The 17,207-nt window shown below is 38.8% G+C and overlaps 1 protein-coding gene across 9 annotated transcripts in view; it reads left to right on the top strand.

Moving 5' to 3' along the window:
* Positions 1 to 17,207, top strand: part of BIRC6 (baculoviral IAP repeat containing 6) — a 195,025-nt gene that overhangs the window by 81,274 nt on the left and 96,544 nt on the right. For 5 of the 9 annotated variants that reach the window (XM_004582721.3, XM_036497048.2, XM_058668106.1 and 2 more), the window contains 10 exons: positions 51 to 198; positions 1,341 to 1,474; positions 7,657 to 7,803; positions 10,272 to 10,459; positions 11,119 to 11,442; positions 11,671 to 11,770; positions 14,852 to 15,066; positions 15,225 to 15,433; positions 15,717 to 16,063; positions 16,700 to 16,919. In XM_004582721.3, coding sequence (XP_004582778.2) covers positions 51 to 198; positions 1,341 to 1,474; positions 7,657 to 7,803; positions 10,272 to 10,459; positions 11,119 to 11,442; positions 11,671 to 11,770; positions 14,852 to 15,066; positions 15,225 to 15,433; positions 15,717 to 16,063; positions 16,700 to 16,919 — 2,032 coding nt within the window. The remainder of the gene's footprint in view (positions 1 to 50; positions 199 to 1,340; positions 1,475 to 7,656; positions 7,804 to 10,271; positions 10,460 to 11,118; positions 11,443 to 11,670; positions 11,771 to 14,851; positions 15,067 to 15,224; positions 15,434 to 15,716; positions 16,064 to 16,699; positions 16,920 to 17,207) is intronic. The other 4 variants (XM_004582720.2, XM_058668101.1, XM_058668105.1 and 1 more) reach the window with 3 other exon arrangements.

The raw sequence follows: 17,207 nt of genomic DNA, 5'->3' as shown, positions 1-17,207 counted from the left end.
TTGTTAGAGAGCAAGGGAGAAACACGAACGTTTTTATTGTTGTTTTCTAGGTTCTGTCTATTGGTATTTTGTCCTGTTGAATTATGTTAAAGATGAAGATTTGGCTGGATGCAGTACGGCTTGTGCATCTTTGCTTACTGCTGTGTCCAGACAGTTACAGGACAGGCTGACACCAATGGAGGCTTTACTTCAAACAAGGTATTTTAGAATGTGTAAAGTGATACCATATTTGCACAGGACTGTTACTTAATAGATACAGTACATTGCTTTTCCTTCAAAAAATATGTTTGGTTTATGGTTTAATTGTTTTGAAATGATTGTAGCGTAAGGGTTTAGTTTTCCGGTTTCTTTTACCTTTTAAATATTTATTTAAATTTTATTGCAAAGTCTGATATTACGGAGAGGAGAGAGAGACAGAGAGGAAGATCTTCCATCTGTTGATTCACTCCCCAGTTGGCCACAATGGCCAGAGCTGAGCAGATCAGGAGCCTCTTGTGGGTTGCCCGTGCAGTGCAGAGTCCCCAGGTCTTGTGTCATCCTTGACTGCTTTCCAAGGCCATGGGCAGTGAGCTGGATGGGAAGCGGGACCACTGGAACCACAGATGGTGCCCGTATGAGATCCCAGCACATTCAAGGCAAGGACTTAAGCCGCTAGGCTACCGTGCCGGACCCTCTTTTTTTTTTTTTTTTTCTCTAACATTGTTCTTTGATGATTTGAGAAGTTTTGAAGACAGATGTCATTCAGAGCACACATTATATTTAATAGTTAAAAATAGTATTCCCTGGTAATGGAATAAAAGTAATATAATCTATTATAGGTGGAATCATAACAGATAAATCACTGTGTTTGATTTGTATGTTTCTGATGAAAATGAATTAAGAAACAGGAAAAGGTTGGATGTGAAATATTGCCTGACTTTTCATTGTTTTAAGTGAAGTACTCTTCCACTTTGAGCAGTGCTTTTGTAGTTGTATTAGAAATCTTGATTTCAGTGGAAATATCCTCAAAGCTATTGTGTTTTCTGTTGTGTGCTTATAATGAATGGGAAAGAAGAGCGCCTAGCAGCCCTTGTCCTGGGGTCTGCCTTTGGCCATCTTAGAGTGTTAGGTCCTAGCTTATTGGACTCAGAGTCACATGATTGCATGTGTTGGGTCTCTGGACAGTGTCTTCTGTGTGTTAACCTCAGAGAACATATTTGAGAGTCCCTGAATGTGATGTCAGTTAAGTCTGGTTAGGATCTTCATCTGTCCTGTGAATCAGACCACTATAAAAACTATTAAGTGATTTGTTAATTAGATGGCTGACGGGAAATATTTTATTTTGCTGCTTTGTTTTCCAGATATGGGCTCTACAGCTCGCCATTTGATCCAGTCCTGTTTGATTTGGAGATGAGTGGTTCTTCCTGTAAAAATGTATACAACAGCAGTATTGGTGTCCAGTCCGATGAAATTGATTTATCAGATGTCCTTTCAGGTAGTGTCTTCTGTTGTTAAAGGGACTCCTGAATGTCGTTATCTTAAGTTACTATTTAGTTTCCTAGATTGTGGATACTATATTTTGTCTTTGGATAACCAGTATTCTTTAGAACTTAACAATCTGCCAATCATTAAACCTTTTGCTTACCTTGTCCGCTCTCTATGTGAACAAAATAATACTATATTAAGTTTATCTTTGAAATGGTTGTGAATTTGTTTTTTTATTGCTTATTGAAATGACTTTAATGTGCATATAAGAGTTTAAATTTACTTGTAGTTTTTTGATTTTATTTGATGTCCTTTTGTTGATTTTACAAAGTAATAGAATGTATTTTATTTTAAAATCATGAAATTGATATGTACTTACTATAATTAGCAAGGATGCAGAAAGAATTTCTTGCATCCGCTATCCCTTTTGAGGTAGTTTGTATGCAGTATGTGTATCCTTCACATTTCTAAAGCTTTAGGATTCTGTGTATAACACTACTTGTATAATCTTCTTAAGTGCTAGAATTTGTAGCTACTTTCAATAGATAAGCATTGGTTATTATCTTGTAAGTTTTTTCTAATTGCACTTATTGCAAGTATTAATAGTTAATGGAAATGTTTAAACATTTATTTACAAGCATATGAAGATAGCTCCCACTTCAAGTAAGTAAGTTTTCAGTATTAATCTCAGTTTTATTTTTAAATCAAGAATTTGTGAACAAAAGCAAAATAGAGGAATGAAAAATGGAAATGTGAAATGCTTCAGCTCTCCCCTTTTCACTGTCTGGATGTTTAGCTGCTCTGACTCATTAGCAACACATATAAAGTTTTTATTAAAACAGTTATGTTACATGTACTGGATTGTCACTTGCTTGATGATTTGGGTGGCCTTGAGTGTGTGTGTTACTGCCTGTGTTTACTGATTAAATGTCATGCGTTTCAACTTCCCTCTTTCTTGTGCTCCACTTTCAGGCTGTATTCAGGTCTTACTCATTTTTCTACCAATGTATATTGCATCTGTGCTCTGTTGCCTCTTACCAATTGTTCGCATGATGAGAGTCCACGCCCAGTCCCCTTGAGCCTGCACTGCAGTCGTAGCTTTTGTTTTGGTCTCTTGCTTTGAACATTCTCCCCATTGCAGAGTGTGCTCCTTTTTGGATGCAAACCTACTTGTCCAACTTCTCTTCTTGAAATATATTTTCATATCTTGCTATTGTTCTGAACTTCAGTCTCTGATGTACAACATAAAATCCTCTGTGATTTGACTATCTTTGATTTTCCATGTAATGTTGTTCCATTGTCCCTTTTATTTTCCTTTCCTTGGACTAGTTATGTTTTCTGAGTTGCTTTCAGAATATTACTTGTCTTGATCAATGCCTGTTTGCATTGAAATTTATACAGATTTGCATCATGTGTGTTCCTAACTGTGCACTTGAAAATATGTTTCATGGGCTTGGCAGCGTGGCCTAGTGGCTAAGGTCCTCGCCTTGATCCCATATGGCCGCTGGTTCTAATCCCGGCAGCTCCACTTTCTCTCTATCTCTCCTCCTCTCAGTATATCTGACTTTGTAATAAAAATAAAATAAAATCTTAAAAAAAAAAAAAGAAAATATGTTTCATTTAGATGTTCTTGATGACATAAAAATTGCCAGTTTGTAGAATTTGATCAGTCTGTCCTGTATACATGTGTAGAAATATCACATTGTACCCCAAGGGAATGCACAGATTACTTGTCAATCAAAATATGTTAAAAGCACAAATATTTTTAAAAGTAATTTTATTGAATGTTTATAAACACCAGTGCACATCTTTCTAAGTGTTCCATGATAAACAGAAATATTCACAAGATACTTTTGCCTACAGAAGTACAAGGATTGTTTTAGGGAACTGAACTTGTGCAATTTTTAGGATCCCAAGATGAGCTAATTGCTTTTGTCAGGGAACACGTTTTTATTTGCATGAATGATTGGAAGGAGGCCAGCATTGTGGCATAGTGGATAAAACTATTGCCTGTGATTCCAGCATCCTATATGTGCCGGTTCGTGTTCTAGCTGCTCTACTTCAAATGTAGCTCCTTGCTAATGGTCTGGGAGAAGCTGTGGAGAATAGCATAAGTGTTTGGGGCCCTTTCACCTGTGTGGGAGGCCCTGGTGAAGTTCTGGCACTTGGCTTGGTCCTGGTCCATTGCTGGCTGTTAAAACCATCCATCTGGGAGTAAACCAGTAGAAAAAAGCCTCACCTCTCCTACTTCATTCCCTGTTGCCTTTCTCCATTCCTCTTTCCCTTCTTCTCCACTCCCAACTCTGTGAAGAAATAAATTGAAAGAACATGGTTTGCAGATAAGCTATGTTTATTCAGACATGGTTATATGTCATGCACTTTTTCATGATGAATGAAAATAGCCTTTCATTTTGTGAGAAGTTTCCAATGTTGAAAAGTGAAGCTTTTAAGCAAAAATTGGAATTCTGGACTTGGATCTTCTACAGTGAGTGAGGTTGATTATTTCACAGTACCTAATGATTTTTCTGATGGAATGTGATTAGACTGATAATGAAATGTTAACACTGAGAAATGGTCGTCCAGAGTTTTCCACATAATGTTTCGTCATTGTGCATAGGGAAAAGATTTCTTAAAACATAAGATCAATTGATATATTTTATAATTTTCAGTTTTCTATTTAGTATTATTTACATAGTTGAGAGAGATGCACACCATGTGGGTCTTTTTTTTAAGGGTAGTGGGGAGGGTCATGTATGGAGTAAGGTGAGTGGGACATGTTTCAATTTTTTTTTTTTTTTGCCGCCCGTGTCTTCAGAGGAAGAGGAGGGGAGGAGGAGGAGGAGAAGGAGGAGGAGGACGGGTCCACTCCTTGCTGTGTCAAGCCACATCAGCACCAAGGGATGGGGAGCAGTCATGTAATGACAACTTAGAGACCCTGATATGGAGAGGAGTGTTCTGAGGGTGTTACTTGAGATAGTTGTTAGTTTCATTGTTCCAGTGTTGAGAAAATCTTTTCCGTGTCTGTTGGTTGACAAAGTCTGCTTTAGTGCATCCACACACCCCGGAACATGCTGCTAGCTTGGCCACCATTGCCTAGCCTGTTCTGCTTTCCATCCTCTGATGAAGGCAGTCAATGAACTCTGCTGGCCAACATGAGCTGGCCATCAAGTCGCCTGTATACATCTGGGCACACTGTCCACTGCACAGGCATCAGCAACTGAGGTGGCCCAGTTCTGATACAGGCAGTCGAAGGTCAGACCTCACGTGATTTCCTGGGATGGCTGGGATCTGACTCTGGCAGTCTAGTTGGGGAGTCCCCCATAAAACCTCACCTTGAATGACCTCAGACTTGATTCTTGTTGCATTACTTATGCCAGTGGATACAGCTGCCTGGTCAGTTCCACCCCAGCTGCATCTCATGTGAACCAGTGGGTGCTGAAGTCTAGCCCAGTGGGCCCGCAACAGACCTGGTCTTTATGCACACCAGTGGGGGTTATGGCCTAGTAGAGGAGTTCTACTTGCCAGGCCTGCTCCCAGCCCCAGATTGCACTTGTGCAGGTGGGTGCAGTGGCCCTGCTTGGCATGGCCTGCCCTCATGTCACCTTTGCATGTGCTTGGCCACACCTGACCTTCTCCCAGCCCAAGCTCCCATGAGGGTCAGGTGGGTTCCTCTCAGGTGAGTTCTGCGGTCCAGTGTTTCTCTGCCCATCATCAAACCCACGTCAGTGGATATACTGGTGGGTGCTGCCATCCTGAGGAAGACCCCAGAAGTCATTGGTTCCTGTCTGTCATGCCTTCAGGTATTCCCATTCCAATATGTTTCTGTATATACTTGACCTGCAATCTGCAGCACATGTTCGGGGCGCTGGGTTCTTGTTCCCCTGCCTGGCGTTCTCCACCTTCCACACATATCTTAAAAAAAAAAAAAAAATCACGGTAGCCTAGTGGCTGAAGTCCTCTCCATGCACACACTGGAATCCCATATGGGCACCGATTCTGGTCCCAGTGGCCCCATGTCCCATCCAGCTCCCTTCTTGTGACCTGGGAAGGTAGTGGAGAATGATGCAAAGCCTTGGAACCCTGCATCCGTGTGGGAGACCCAGAGGAGGCTCCAAGCTCCTGGCTTTGGATCAGCACAGCTCCAACTGTTGGCAGCTGCCTCGGGAATGAATCAGCAGATGGAAGATCTCCCTTTGTCTCTCCTCCTCTCTGTGTCTGACTTTCCAATAAAAATAAATGAATCTTTAAACAAACAAAAAAAGAAATAAAAAAGGAAAGGGTAGGCAACTGTGCTGGCACACTGGTATAGTTCACACAAATTTAGCATAAACTAGGCCCAGAATGCCAGCCAGGTATTGATTGCTTTTGCTTTTCTCCCAGCAGTAACACTTGCCTAGGTACAAGGCAGCCTAGGCGGTTGCCTAAACCTAGGGGAATTGATATTAATGTTATAGAGTTTGATAAATGCATTTGAAAGATTTCAGAGAATACTATACTGTAAGTAATTATTAAGAAGCAAATCACCTTCAAGTTACTAAATATGTTAGATTAATAAAATCATCCTGCACTTCTCAGGCTTGATTTTTTTCCTTATATATTTCTATCACAATGCATATAGAGGAAGCAAATTGAATACAGGGACAGATTCTGCAGCTGTTTTCTGATAAATCAGATTTTAAAAAGATTTGCAGTATTTGAAGTTTTTGTTTTGTTAAACAGTAGTTATATTTTAAGTTGAAATATGCTGTTATTCTCCGTATTGGTTGCACTATTAAATGCTTTAATTGTTCAAAAAGATTAACTTGAGGGGCAGAATGAAATGGAAAGGGAAGAGAGATCTTTCATCTACCTATTCACTCCCGGAATACTGGGGCAGCTGGGTCTTTGGCCATTGTGAAGCCCAAGTTTCCTGCTAGAAACTCTGATCAGGTTTTAGGTTTGGGTGTTCCCCTCCCATTTTTCCAGGAACTTTACCAAGAAGCTGGATTGAAAATGGAAGAGCAAGAACTTGAACTAGCATTTCGATATGGGATGGAGAGTTCCCAAGAGGTTTAACCCACTTAGGCTGCCATGCCTGCTCCTTAATGACTTAAACTAAACATATCCTCACTTTTTATATTTCTGCTGTGGTATATATGAAGAGATGCACAATCCATGTGAATGGAAGTGTGTTAGAGTTGATAATATGTTAAAGGCACATGGAGGGCTCTTAGGGCCAAGAACTGTTTAGGCTCGTCATACATTTCCTCTAATGTGTCACACAAGGGTTTTGCTTCATGGGTTTTTCTGGGTGGATTCTCCCACCTTAAGGGAATGAATTTGTAGAAATCTTTTTAATCTTCCCATTTCCCTCATGATTTCTTCTGGGAAGCATTTTGTTACTTTGTCACTTAGGACTGGTCTCCGCTTGATTATTTGTGTTTTTCTTTAAGTAGAACTTGACCTTTAAAAAAAACTTAATTTTAAAGCTAAAGTTTCATCAGGATTGAACTTTATTTTTTTTCCCTCCCAAGTCTTTTATCAAATTGTTGTTCAGTAAACATTGTTTAGAACACATTTCAGTCCGCAGTGGGAGTTTGTAGATCAAGATTATGATCACTTAGTCTTGCTTTTAATGTTTAAAATATTTAATAGTATTTTACTTTGTCTTTTAAAGGATTCTGTTTAAAGTTGTGCCAATTCCAAGAAATTTGAAAGTAATTAAGTATATACTTAGCTTCCCAAGGCTACCACAGGGCCACTATGAAGTTTGTTTCCCCTGTATTCTTAGACTGGTTTTGCAGTTAATGTATTATTTCCATGTTTTTTTTTTTTAAGCTAGTTAGGTTCACTTGAACTATTTTTATCATTGCAGTGTTCCTCATGTAGATCAATATTGTTAATATTTTGAAATATTTAGTATTGTTTGGTGTTTTACTCTGTCCATTTAAAGTCTAAATCACTTGTTTTGAAATTAGTGTTCTAGGAAATAATATCCTGGTGTTTCTAATTAGTGTGAATGGTACTAACTTGCATTTATGCTTTTCTGCTTTTGTAACAGAGTAACTGCTAGCTACTGTTGCTTAATATCATGTCCATTGTTGAAAGCTACTATGAGGATGTGCATTTAGATATTTCTAATTATAATTGGAATAATACATGAATTATCAATGTCTTCCTCTCTTGTAAGGCTTGTCTTTGTTTCTGTGCCAGGAAACGGAAAGGTCAGCAGTTACACAGCTGCTGAGGGCAGCTTTACGTCTCTGACTGGACTGCTGGAAGTGGAACCACTGCACTTTACTTGTGTGTCAACTAGTGATGGAACCAGAATAGAAAGGGATGATGCAAGTACGTTTACTGGTATATACCTTCTTTTATTATTTATTTTCTATGGTAACACTGTGAAATGTAAGTATTTAAGTATCTGTTTATGATCTAAGTGTTGTTGCTGTAGTTTTTGGTGGAAATGTATGCGGATGGATGTAAATGGTTTTATATCATTTTGCTCTCAGTCTATGAGTACCCCCGGTCCCTACCCTTTCTCCACATTAGAGCATTGTCTTAAATCCTTTTGTTTCTGTCTGTGTGCATTGTTATCTTTAATTTGGAAAATACCAACCATAAAGGAAACAGTGCAGGAATGAAATACTCTGCAATTTCCCTTACTCCTTTCCACACCCACCAACTGGTGGCCACTCACACTTGGTCTACACTGTGTGCTAATTTTGGAATTAGAAAGATGTTTCCTGAATTTAATTGTTACCTTACATTTATAATGTGTGTAAAAAAAAGACTGAGATGAATAAACAGGGAGTGATATTTCTCTAGAATACTGTTTGAATGTGTTAAATACATGGAGGTTATTGATGTCTTAAATAAAATTAAGTGTGACTGTGAGTGGAAACTTATCATTTTTTTTGGTTTGTTTTATGGTGTGTGATTTGCTTTTTACCCCTACATGGTAAGGTTAATGTTTACTTGCAGTTGGTTCTATTATAGCACAAATAGTTTGTTAGAATTAACAATATTGGCATGTAGCTTTATGTTTGTATTATTGTAACTGAAGGGTTTGATTGTGTTTGCCCTTTTCGGTATAAGTTTCCATATGAGAAGTCATAGAAAATTTAATCTTGCACTTGGTTCTATAATTACAAGAGTGCTTTTTAAAAGGAATTTAATTTGGTGCCTTTATATTCAGAATGTCATTATGTCCTCATTGCCACTAAGCACAATGCATAACTTATACAGTGATGGTGACCAATTTGAATTTAATTTTGCTTTTACATTATGTAGATTTTAGAAGGTTCAGAATTAGTTTTTCTCTAACTATTAACAGTCACTGTATAGAAACTGATTCGCAATTGGATAGAAACATGCGATGTCCAAGAAATTAAAATCTAACAAAACCATTTATTAGTCCTTTTATTATACTTGTCATGAAAGTGAGTATCCTGAAAATTTCTTCATTTTTTGGTCTGGCATACTTTCAGAAGGTTAAAACTTAAATATAATAAAAAGTATTTCTTCATATTATCTACTCATTTCCCCTCGTGCACAGAAAGCAGTCTTTGTGATGTATTCTGTTCATATACAAGCACTCTTTCTGTCGTCTGCCCAGCATAAAACTGTGTAGAGGACTTTCTGTCATATGTTAGAACCGAGTCCTGATCAGGGATTATAAGGTCCTGAAAGATGACTGTAACCTCTTACCTTCCTGTGTACTCTTTTTTCATATAGCCCTTGTTTGATATTACAAAACCAGGTTGCAAATGACTAGCTTTCCCCCATCTTCCATAGTTATGAGGAAATTACATTACTTCTCATAATTTCATTTCTATAAGAAGATCATATTGTATGTTACTAATTGCTTAATTAGGAGATAGTGACTTAGTGTAGGTTTTATACTTAGCTTTGTGCTTTGCAGTTAATTTTTCTTCATTTAGTCAGTCCTTGGTTTATTCTTTTTTTGAGAGCATTATTTATTGGAACGGCAGAGAAATGGAGAAAGAGTCTGTTTCCTGAATCAGTCCTTGAGTACTTGGAGCAATCTAGTTTGGCCAGGCTGACACCGGGAGACTGTAACTCAGTCCACAACGTGGGCAGCTCTCGGGGGGTGCACTAACGGGCAGCTGGAGGCAGGACTGGACGCAGCACTTTGGCCCTCTGGCAGATCACTAAAACTGGTAGTGCACACTAATGTTTGCTGTTACAGCAGCTATCTTTCTCTAGTGGAACTTTGCAAGTAAACAGTTGTGAGAAATATTCATATTGTCGTCAGATTCATCCCCACCTTTGATTTTATGATGATTTGTTAGGAAATAGGTTGTGAGTGTAGGCATTGTGGTACAGAGGGTTCAGCTGTTGCTTGGAATGCCCACATACCTTATTGGCATGCCATTTTGAGTCCAGGCTCCTCTCTTTCCTCTGAGGCCTCCTGCTGTTCACCTGGGAAGCAGCACGTGATGGCTCTAGGAGCGGAGTCCCTGCCATCCACGTGGGGATCCTGGCTTTGGCCTTGTGCAGGTGCAACTGTTATGACCTTTTAGGCAGACTAGCAGATTGAGGATTTCTCTGTTTGCATCTATCTTTCAATAAAATGACAATGTAAAAACAATGTGATTCCTGCATCCCTTAGAATGTGAATGCTAATATTAGAAATACTGTATTACTTAAGTCATTAAGATTTCTTTATTTAAAATTCCTAGATTCTTTTTTAAATGAAAATTAACTATAGTGATAAAGTGTGGTGCCTCGAATGTTTCTTTGTGGGCCTTCTCTTCATCCTGGTGTGTTTTGTTTTGTTTTGTTTTTCCCTTGTCTTATGCCAGTGAGTTCCTTCGGGGTTACTCCTGCAGTAGGTGGACTTTCATCTGGGACAGTTGGGGAAGCCTCGACAGCCCTGAGTTCAGCAGCCCAGGTAGCTTTGCAGTCTCTCTCTCATGCAATGGCTTCAGCCGAGCAACAGCTGCAGGTGCTGCAAGAGAAACAGCAGCAGCTTTTGAAGCTTCAGCAACAGGTTGGAGACTATTTGGCTCTTTGTTCATGCTGTCTCTAAACTGCAAAAGCTGAAAAAGTGCTATAAAAATGACCGTTGTTTTCGTAAAGGAAAGTAGGTTGATCCATCTGAGCTAATCACTTTCGACAAAAAATGAGGTAAAGGTTTTGTGATATGTTTAAGTCTGTTAAAGTTACATGAATGCATTTTATTGGTTACATATTTCAGAGAATATCATGGTACTTTTTGTGGAGTCTTAAAACTAAAATCCATTAGATACTCCTGATCAAACATTACCTTTTAACTATTTAGTTGGCTTGTAAAAGCTAAAATAATACTTTCAGGACCAATTAGATTAATATTAGTTTAAAGTTTAATAGTTTCAGCTGTTTTGTAGGGTTCGTTGGGATCTAAGTAAATGATGGAATTTTGTCAGGTCAGTTATCAGGAGACTCCACCTTCTGTTAATACATTGTTGTGAGCAAAATTTTGCTTCCTGTTGACATTTAATTTGGTCTGCTTCATTTTTACCTTTGAATTGAGAAAATCCTAGTTATGAAGTATAAACCAGAGATGTTCTGGTTATTTGTCTTTCTCTTCATAGCATAAGCCCATGCAGTATTCCTCACAACCTAGGCAGCAGGATTAGTCTATATATATTGCTTTTACTTCTTTTACAGAAAGCAAAGCTGGAAGCCAAGTTACATCAGACAACAGCTGCAGCAGCTGCGGCAGCATCAGCAGCAACAGCAGTAGGTCCTGTTCACAACTCTGTGCCTTCCAACCCAGTGGCTGCCCCTGGATTCTTCATTCATCCATCTGATGTTATTCCACCCACTCCAAAAACAACACCACTTTTTATGACTCCACCACTCACTCCACCCAATGAAGCAGTATCCGTTGTGATTAATGCCGAACTTGCACAACTTTTCCCAGGCTCAGTCATTGATCCCCCAACAGTCAATCTTGCTGCACATAACAAAAATTCCAACAAGTCCAGAATGGTAAATTATGTTTTAAAAAGGTGTTGCCTTGTGCATTTGAAATAAGCTCTAATTTTATTATGCAAAATTATATCGTCTCTGTATCTCAGTATATCAAATTAGATATTTAAAATATAGTGCTGTAGAATATACATCTGGAAATGAGATATGTTAATTGATTAGCATTGTTGGTAATTCTTATAGAGCAAGAATAATATCAATATAGAATTCTATTCTATTCTTTTCTAGAATCCACTCGGTTCTGGTCTGGCCCTTGCAATTTCTCATGCTTCACACTTTCTTCAGCCTCCACCTCACCAGTCCATCATTATAGAACGAATGCATTCAGGTAAATACTGACTTTTTGAAACATCTTACCTGGCTAGCCTGTTGGACCTTTTATGAATTATCATTCTTTAGTTTGACTTTCATTTGCAAATAAATGACGTTTGCTCTTGGATAAGTCTGTTTGCCAAGTATTACGGAATGATGAAGCCATGTGTTCACAAGTTGATTGGAAGATTGCTGTGGAGCACGTATGCTCAGCTCTAAACTGTACAAATGATCTGGACATGAGTCATGTTTGTTGAAGTATGATATAATTATTTACTTCCATTTTACTTGTTCAATAATTGGAGTCAAGGATATGTTCTTGAAATTGGCATTCATGTAGTATATACAGACAGCTGCTACTTATTATAGTATAATAAAATGAGAGTAAGATTAAAAAAGCGCAGGGTCTCTAGCTGGATTAAATTTTACCTTGCTTAGTTTCATGCATATGTGCTAGAGTCCTGTGACTGGGGTAGATACATGTATTTTTATTTCTTTAAATATTCATGTTATTTTCTTGAAAGGCAGAGTTACAGATATATAGGGAGAGAAAAAGTGTTCCATCCACTGCTTTACTCAAATGGCTGCATTGGCTAGGGCTTAACTAGGAGCCCCTTCCAGGTCTCGAACTTGGGTGCAGAGGACTGTTTGTGCCACCTGCCACTGCTTTCTCAGGCATATTAGTAGAGAGCTGGATCCGAAGAGGAGCAGTCGAGACTCAGACCAGTGCTCTAGTGTGGAGATGGTTCTGTGGTCAGTGACTTGACTTGCTGTGCCCAGTCTTGCTGCCAGGATAGGTGCTTTTATTTGTAGACAGTTTTTACCTACAGCACTACCAATTTCTGTTTCTGTACTTGAGTGACATCAGAATTAAATAGTATTGGTGGCTATTGCTCATAGTAGTAGTTTTCATTCTATTATCAATTAAACCACCTTTGCTTTATTGCAATGGAATGTTTCCTGGTTTGAAAGGAGGAGTCTCACGGATAGTTAATTGAATGTTTTGTAGTTTTTTATGATCAACTAACTGTTCATTGGCAGCTCTATTAATGCTTACATCATTTAGAGTAATAGTTTGTGGCTCTGTTGCCTTTCGACATCTGAGTAATTCTTTGTATTGCGGTTCAGCGTGCTTTTTCCATGTAAGTAAGTGACTGTGACACATGAGACTACCATGGAGGAGAGTTATGCTCTTTTTTTGTTTCTGTTTTTTTGGTTTTAAAGGTACTTCTGTTTAGAAGAGTATTAGTAATTACCTTGTTTTTTTTTGCAAACTGGCTTCATCAAAAATAGTGCTATTACTACAAGTTTTGGTATTTTATTTCACTGTAAAATGTGGTTGGTGCTATGACCTGTACGGCTGTCATCAACCATTACAGAGGCATGATTGGCAGCCACTTTGCTGCCTGTGCTGCCTGCCCAACAACCGTAGCAGCCAGTGCAGTGATGTGAGCTGGCACCTGTTTGATGACAGCATGGTGACAATGGCAGATGAGAGCCAGGTTGTGATGTTCTGTGTATGTCCTCTTCTACCAGCATTCTGAGCACCATACAGACCTGTGCCCTATAGCTGAAGTTGCTGCCAACCAGGCTTCCTGGATTTGGCAGGAGTTAGAGGTGGAAGAGGAGCTGGGGCCGAAGACTGGCCACCCCGCGACGCTCCCACAGCAAAGAGGGGTACTTTCGATACTTTCTCCTGGGCAACGTGGCAGCTTTGGTGGCCCTTATTCTTAATGTGTTCTACCCACTGTTGTCCCAGAGTCACTGGAGATGCTTTCCTTGTGGGTAGCTTAAGGGGGCTGGCCCACTTACCTGCCGCACAGACCAGGCCCACCTTTGTGCTGGGGATCAGCTCCAGGTCCTGGTGGGAGACGGTGGGGACTTCAGCTCCTGCAGGGTTATAGCATCCCAGGGTGCGTGTCTACCCATTTTTCTGTCTCCTCCTCCTGCTGCTTTACCCTTGCTGGGGGTTTGGTCTCCCCGATTTACTCCCTTGTATTTAAGGTGTTAATTAAGCAAGACTGTTCAGGCCCGGGGGGAAAAAGTACAGTTGGCAATTTTGCTAACTCTGCTTACCTTGGCAGTGAGAAAGATTTATAGTACTATTAATGATCTTCTTTCTGTTTAATTAACTAAATGAACTTAACCTTTTAATATATGTAAAATGAGAGATGCAAATTTACGGTTTATTTACCTTGTTGAGCTAATGAGACACTGATGTGTTCATTAGCAAACACTCATCTTTTTCCTTTGGAGGGCCTTTCCAACACAATTTTTAATGATCGTTTATGTGATTTGTAGACACACTTTGATTTTGCTTTTTAACCCCAATATAGTTTACGGTTCAACAAGTTTAGTTAGGCTTTAGGCAACTGAAGCCAAGGGCCCAATGTGATGGCTCAGTGGCTAAATCTTCGCCTTGATGTGCCTGGTTTGTGTCCTGGCTGCTTCACTTCCTATCCAGCTCCGCGTGTGTGGCTTGGGAAAGCAGTAGAGGATGACTCAAAGCCTTGCGTTTCTGCACCCCTGTAGGAGACGTGGAAAAATCTGCCGACTCCTGACTTTGAGTCTGCGCAGCTCCAGCTATTGCAGCCACTTGGGGAGTGAACCAAAAGACAGAAGATTTTTCTCTGTGTATTTCCTTCTCTCTGTATATCTGCCTTTCCAATAATATTTTTTTCTTAAAAAAAAAAAAAGGAGCACTGAAGCCAACTACTAGTGTTTGATATCTATGATATATCTAAGTTGTCAAACTATAAGAATATCGAGTGCTTGAAAAGGAGATTACTACTTGTAGACCTAACATACTACATTTGCTGTTTTAGTTTTTTAGGATGTAATGTAATAACTGAAGCTTACATGTATAGTGGGTTGCCTTCACAGCAACACTCCTTTGTAATTTTTGACTTAAATGTTGGGATTCTAAGCTAACCATAGGTTGAGGCTTTGAATGGGAATTGATATAGGTAGTTTTACTTACTTTTCTTCTTTTCTGTACTTCAGTAAGTGGGTTTCATATTTTAAGATGAATGCTTTAAGCTGCTTTTAACTTATCATGTGACTGATGCATTTTTTTTGTGAACTATTTCCGTCATAGGAGCCAGGAGATTTGTGACTTTGGATTTTGGCAAATCAATACTGTTGACAGATGTTCTGATTCCAACTTGTGGAGACTTGGCTTCCTTATCAATTGACATTTGGACTTTAGGAGAAGAGGTAGATGGGAGGCGATTGGTGGTAGCAACTGATATAAGCACTCATTCCCTGATTCTCCATGATTTAATACCACCTCCTGTGTGCAGATTCATGAAGGTAAATTACTTCAAGTAAATTGATAGCTTTCCATATTTGTGACTCTCATTGACAACTACCCTGATAAGAAGTAATTACAGTATAAATTGCATCTAAATTCATTGCTCAGATTTTTTTTATGGCACATTACTATGGATGTTTATAAATTTTTGTTTCAGATCACTGTCATTGGACGTTATGGCAGTACCAATGCAAGAGCCAAAATTCCTTTAGGATTTTACTATGGTCATACTTATATCTTGCCTTGGGAAAGTGAACTGAAATTAATGCATGATCCTCTAAGGGGAGAGGGCGAGTCTGCAAACCAGCCAGAGATTGATCAGCATTTAACAATGATGGTTGCTCTGCAGGAGGATATACAGTGCAGGTTAGTAGAAACTTACACAAGTGTTTTAATTGTATTGAAATTATGTTTTTTATGATGTATTGTTTGTCAAAAAATTCTCTATGGAAACGAAGGAAAGTTGGACACTAGCACCTTGCAGTAGTAATGCATGGAAACACTGTGCTTAAGTAATTGAATCAATTTATTGTTGCTTACCATTGAGTAATTCTTTTTTAACAGTTGTAGATTTTTTAAAAAATTAATTTCAGTATGTATGTATGTATTAAGGAAACTTGCGAGCGTTAGTTTATTTTTTTACTTACAGATACAACTTGGCTTGTCATCGTCTGGAAGCTCTTTTGCAAAGTATTGATCTTCCTCCTCTCAACAGTGCCAATAATGCACAGTACTTTTTACGAAAACCAAACAAGGCAGTGGAGGAAGACAGTAGGGTTTTTTCTGCTTACCAAGACTGTATTCAGTTACAGCTTCAACTAAATTTGGCTCATAATGCAGTGCAAAGGCTCAAAGTAGCTTTGGGTTCAAGTCGTAAGATGCTGAGTGAAACATCAGATCCAGAAGAGTTAATTCAGATGTCCTCCACGGAGCAGTTGAGGACCACCATCAGATACCTTTTGGACACTTTGCTCAGCCTGCTTCACTCTTCCAATGGTTGGTATTTGCTTTTTGTAATTCAAAGGCTGGAAAAGTCTACTTGTGTTTTCTGTGATTTAATTGCAAATTAGGATCTTTACTGTTTTCTGGATGTTTTATTATCTATTCTAACTGAAAGATGAAATGTCTGCTTAGAGTCACACATTTTTCCCCTCTTGTTTTCTTTTGAGTTGATTTTGGTGGGTTTTGTTTCTTGGGATTATGCTATTAACATATACATCATTGTGTTTCTGGCAAAATGATAAGTACTGTTAAAGTTGAAGATTTTTCATAGATAATCAGCCTGATAAAGTATCATCATAGTCTTGCCAGAGACTGGATCATTCCCGGAGCACTAGCCAACACTGATACAAATCCTAATGCCCAGTGCCACCATTAGCCCATGTGTCTTCCTGTTAAACCTAGCTCCACAGAGAGGAGATGTAAGTTCTGGCTCATCTCTTCCACCTGTTGTTTAACAATGAGCTTCTAGATACATGGGCATCTAGAAGGAGATTGGGAAATTAAATATAATATAATATATTATATATAATATATATAGTCTGTTGGTAAAGACAAATGTGTATGTAAGTGCAAATTTTGTGATTGTACCACTGTCTTAAATGGGAAATCTTATATTGTCTCTTGTTCTAGGACACTCTGTTCCTGCAGTTTTGCAGAGCACATTTCATGCCCAGGCTTGTGAGGAGCTCTTCAAACACCTGTGCATCAGTGGAACCCCAAAGATACGGTTACACACTGGGCTTCTGCTTGTACAGCTATGTGGTGGTGAAAGATGGTGGGGTCAGTTTCTTTCCAATGTTCTTCAGGAATTATACAACTCAGAGCAGCTTCTCATCTTTCCACAAGATAGGTAGGTCAGAAAATGCTGGAGGTATTTGTTAGTAGTGATTTTATTTCAGTTTTTTGTCTAATTTTGAAATTTTGCTTGTCAATATTAAGTATGGAGGCAATGAAGTAGGCATTGGCTAGTCTTCTGAATGCCCCATGAAAGACAGCACTATGTTGAGGATGACTGTGCAAGATGCAAATGTAATGTTCCTGTTGAACTTAATGGAACCTGTGCAATTTCTAACACGATGTTTTTAAGTATTTTCTGCATTATATGTTCAGTGTGTGTTTTGAATCTAAGATAAAATTG

The sequence above is a fragment of the Ochotona princeps genome, chromosome 8 (assembly GCF_030435755.1).
Source record: "Ochotona princeps isolate mOchPri1 chromosome 8, mOchPri1.hap1, whole genome shotgun sequence".
NCBI classification, from domain to species: Eukaryota; Metazoa; Chordata; class Mammalia; order Lagomorpha; family Ochotonidae; genus Ochotona; species Ochotona princeps.
Note: the sequence above shows the minus strand (reverse complement) of the source record. Positions and strands in the feature narration are given on the sequence as shown.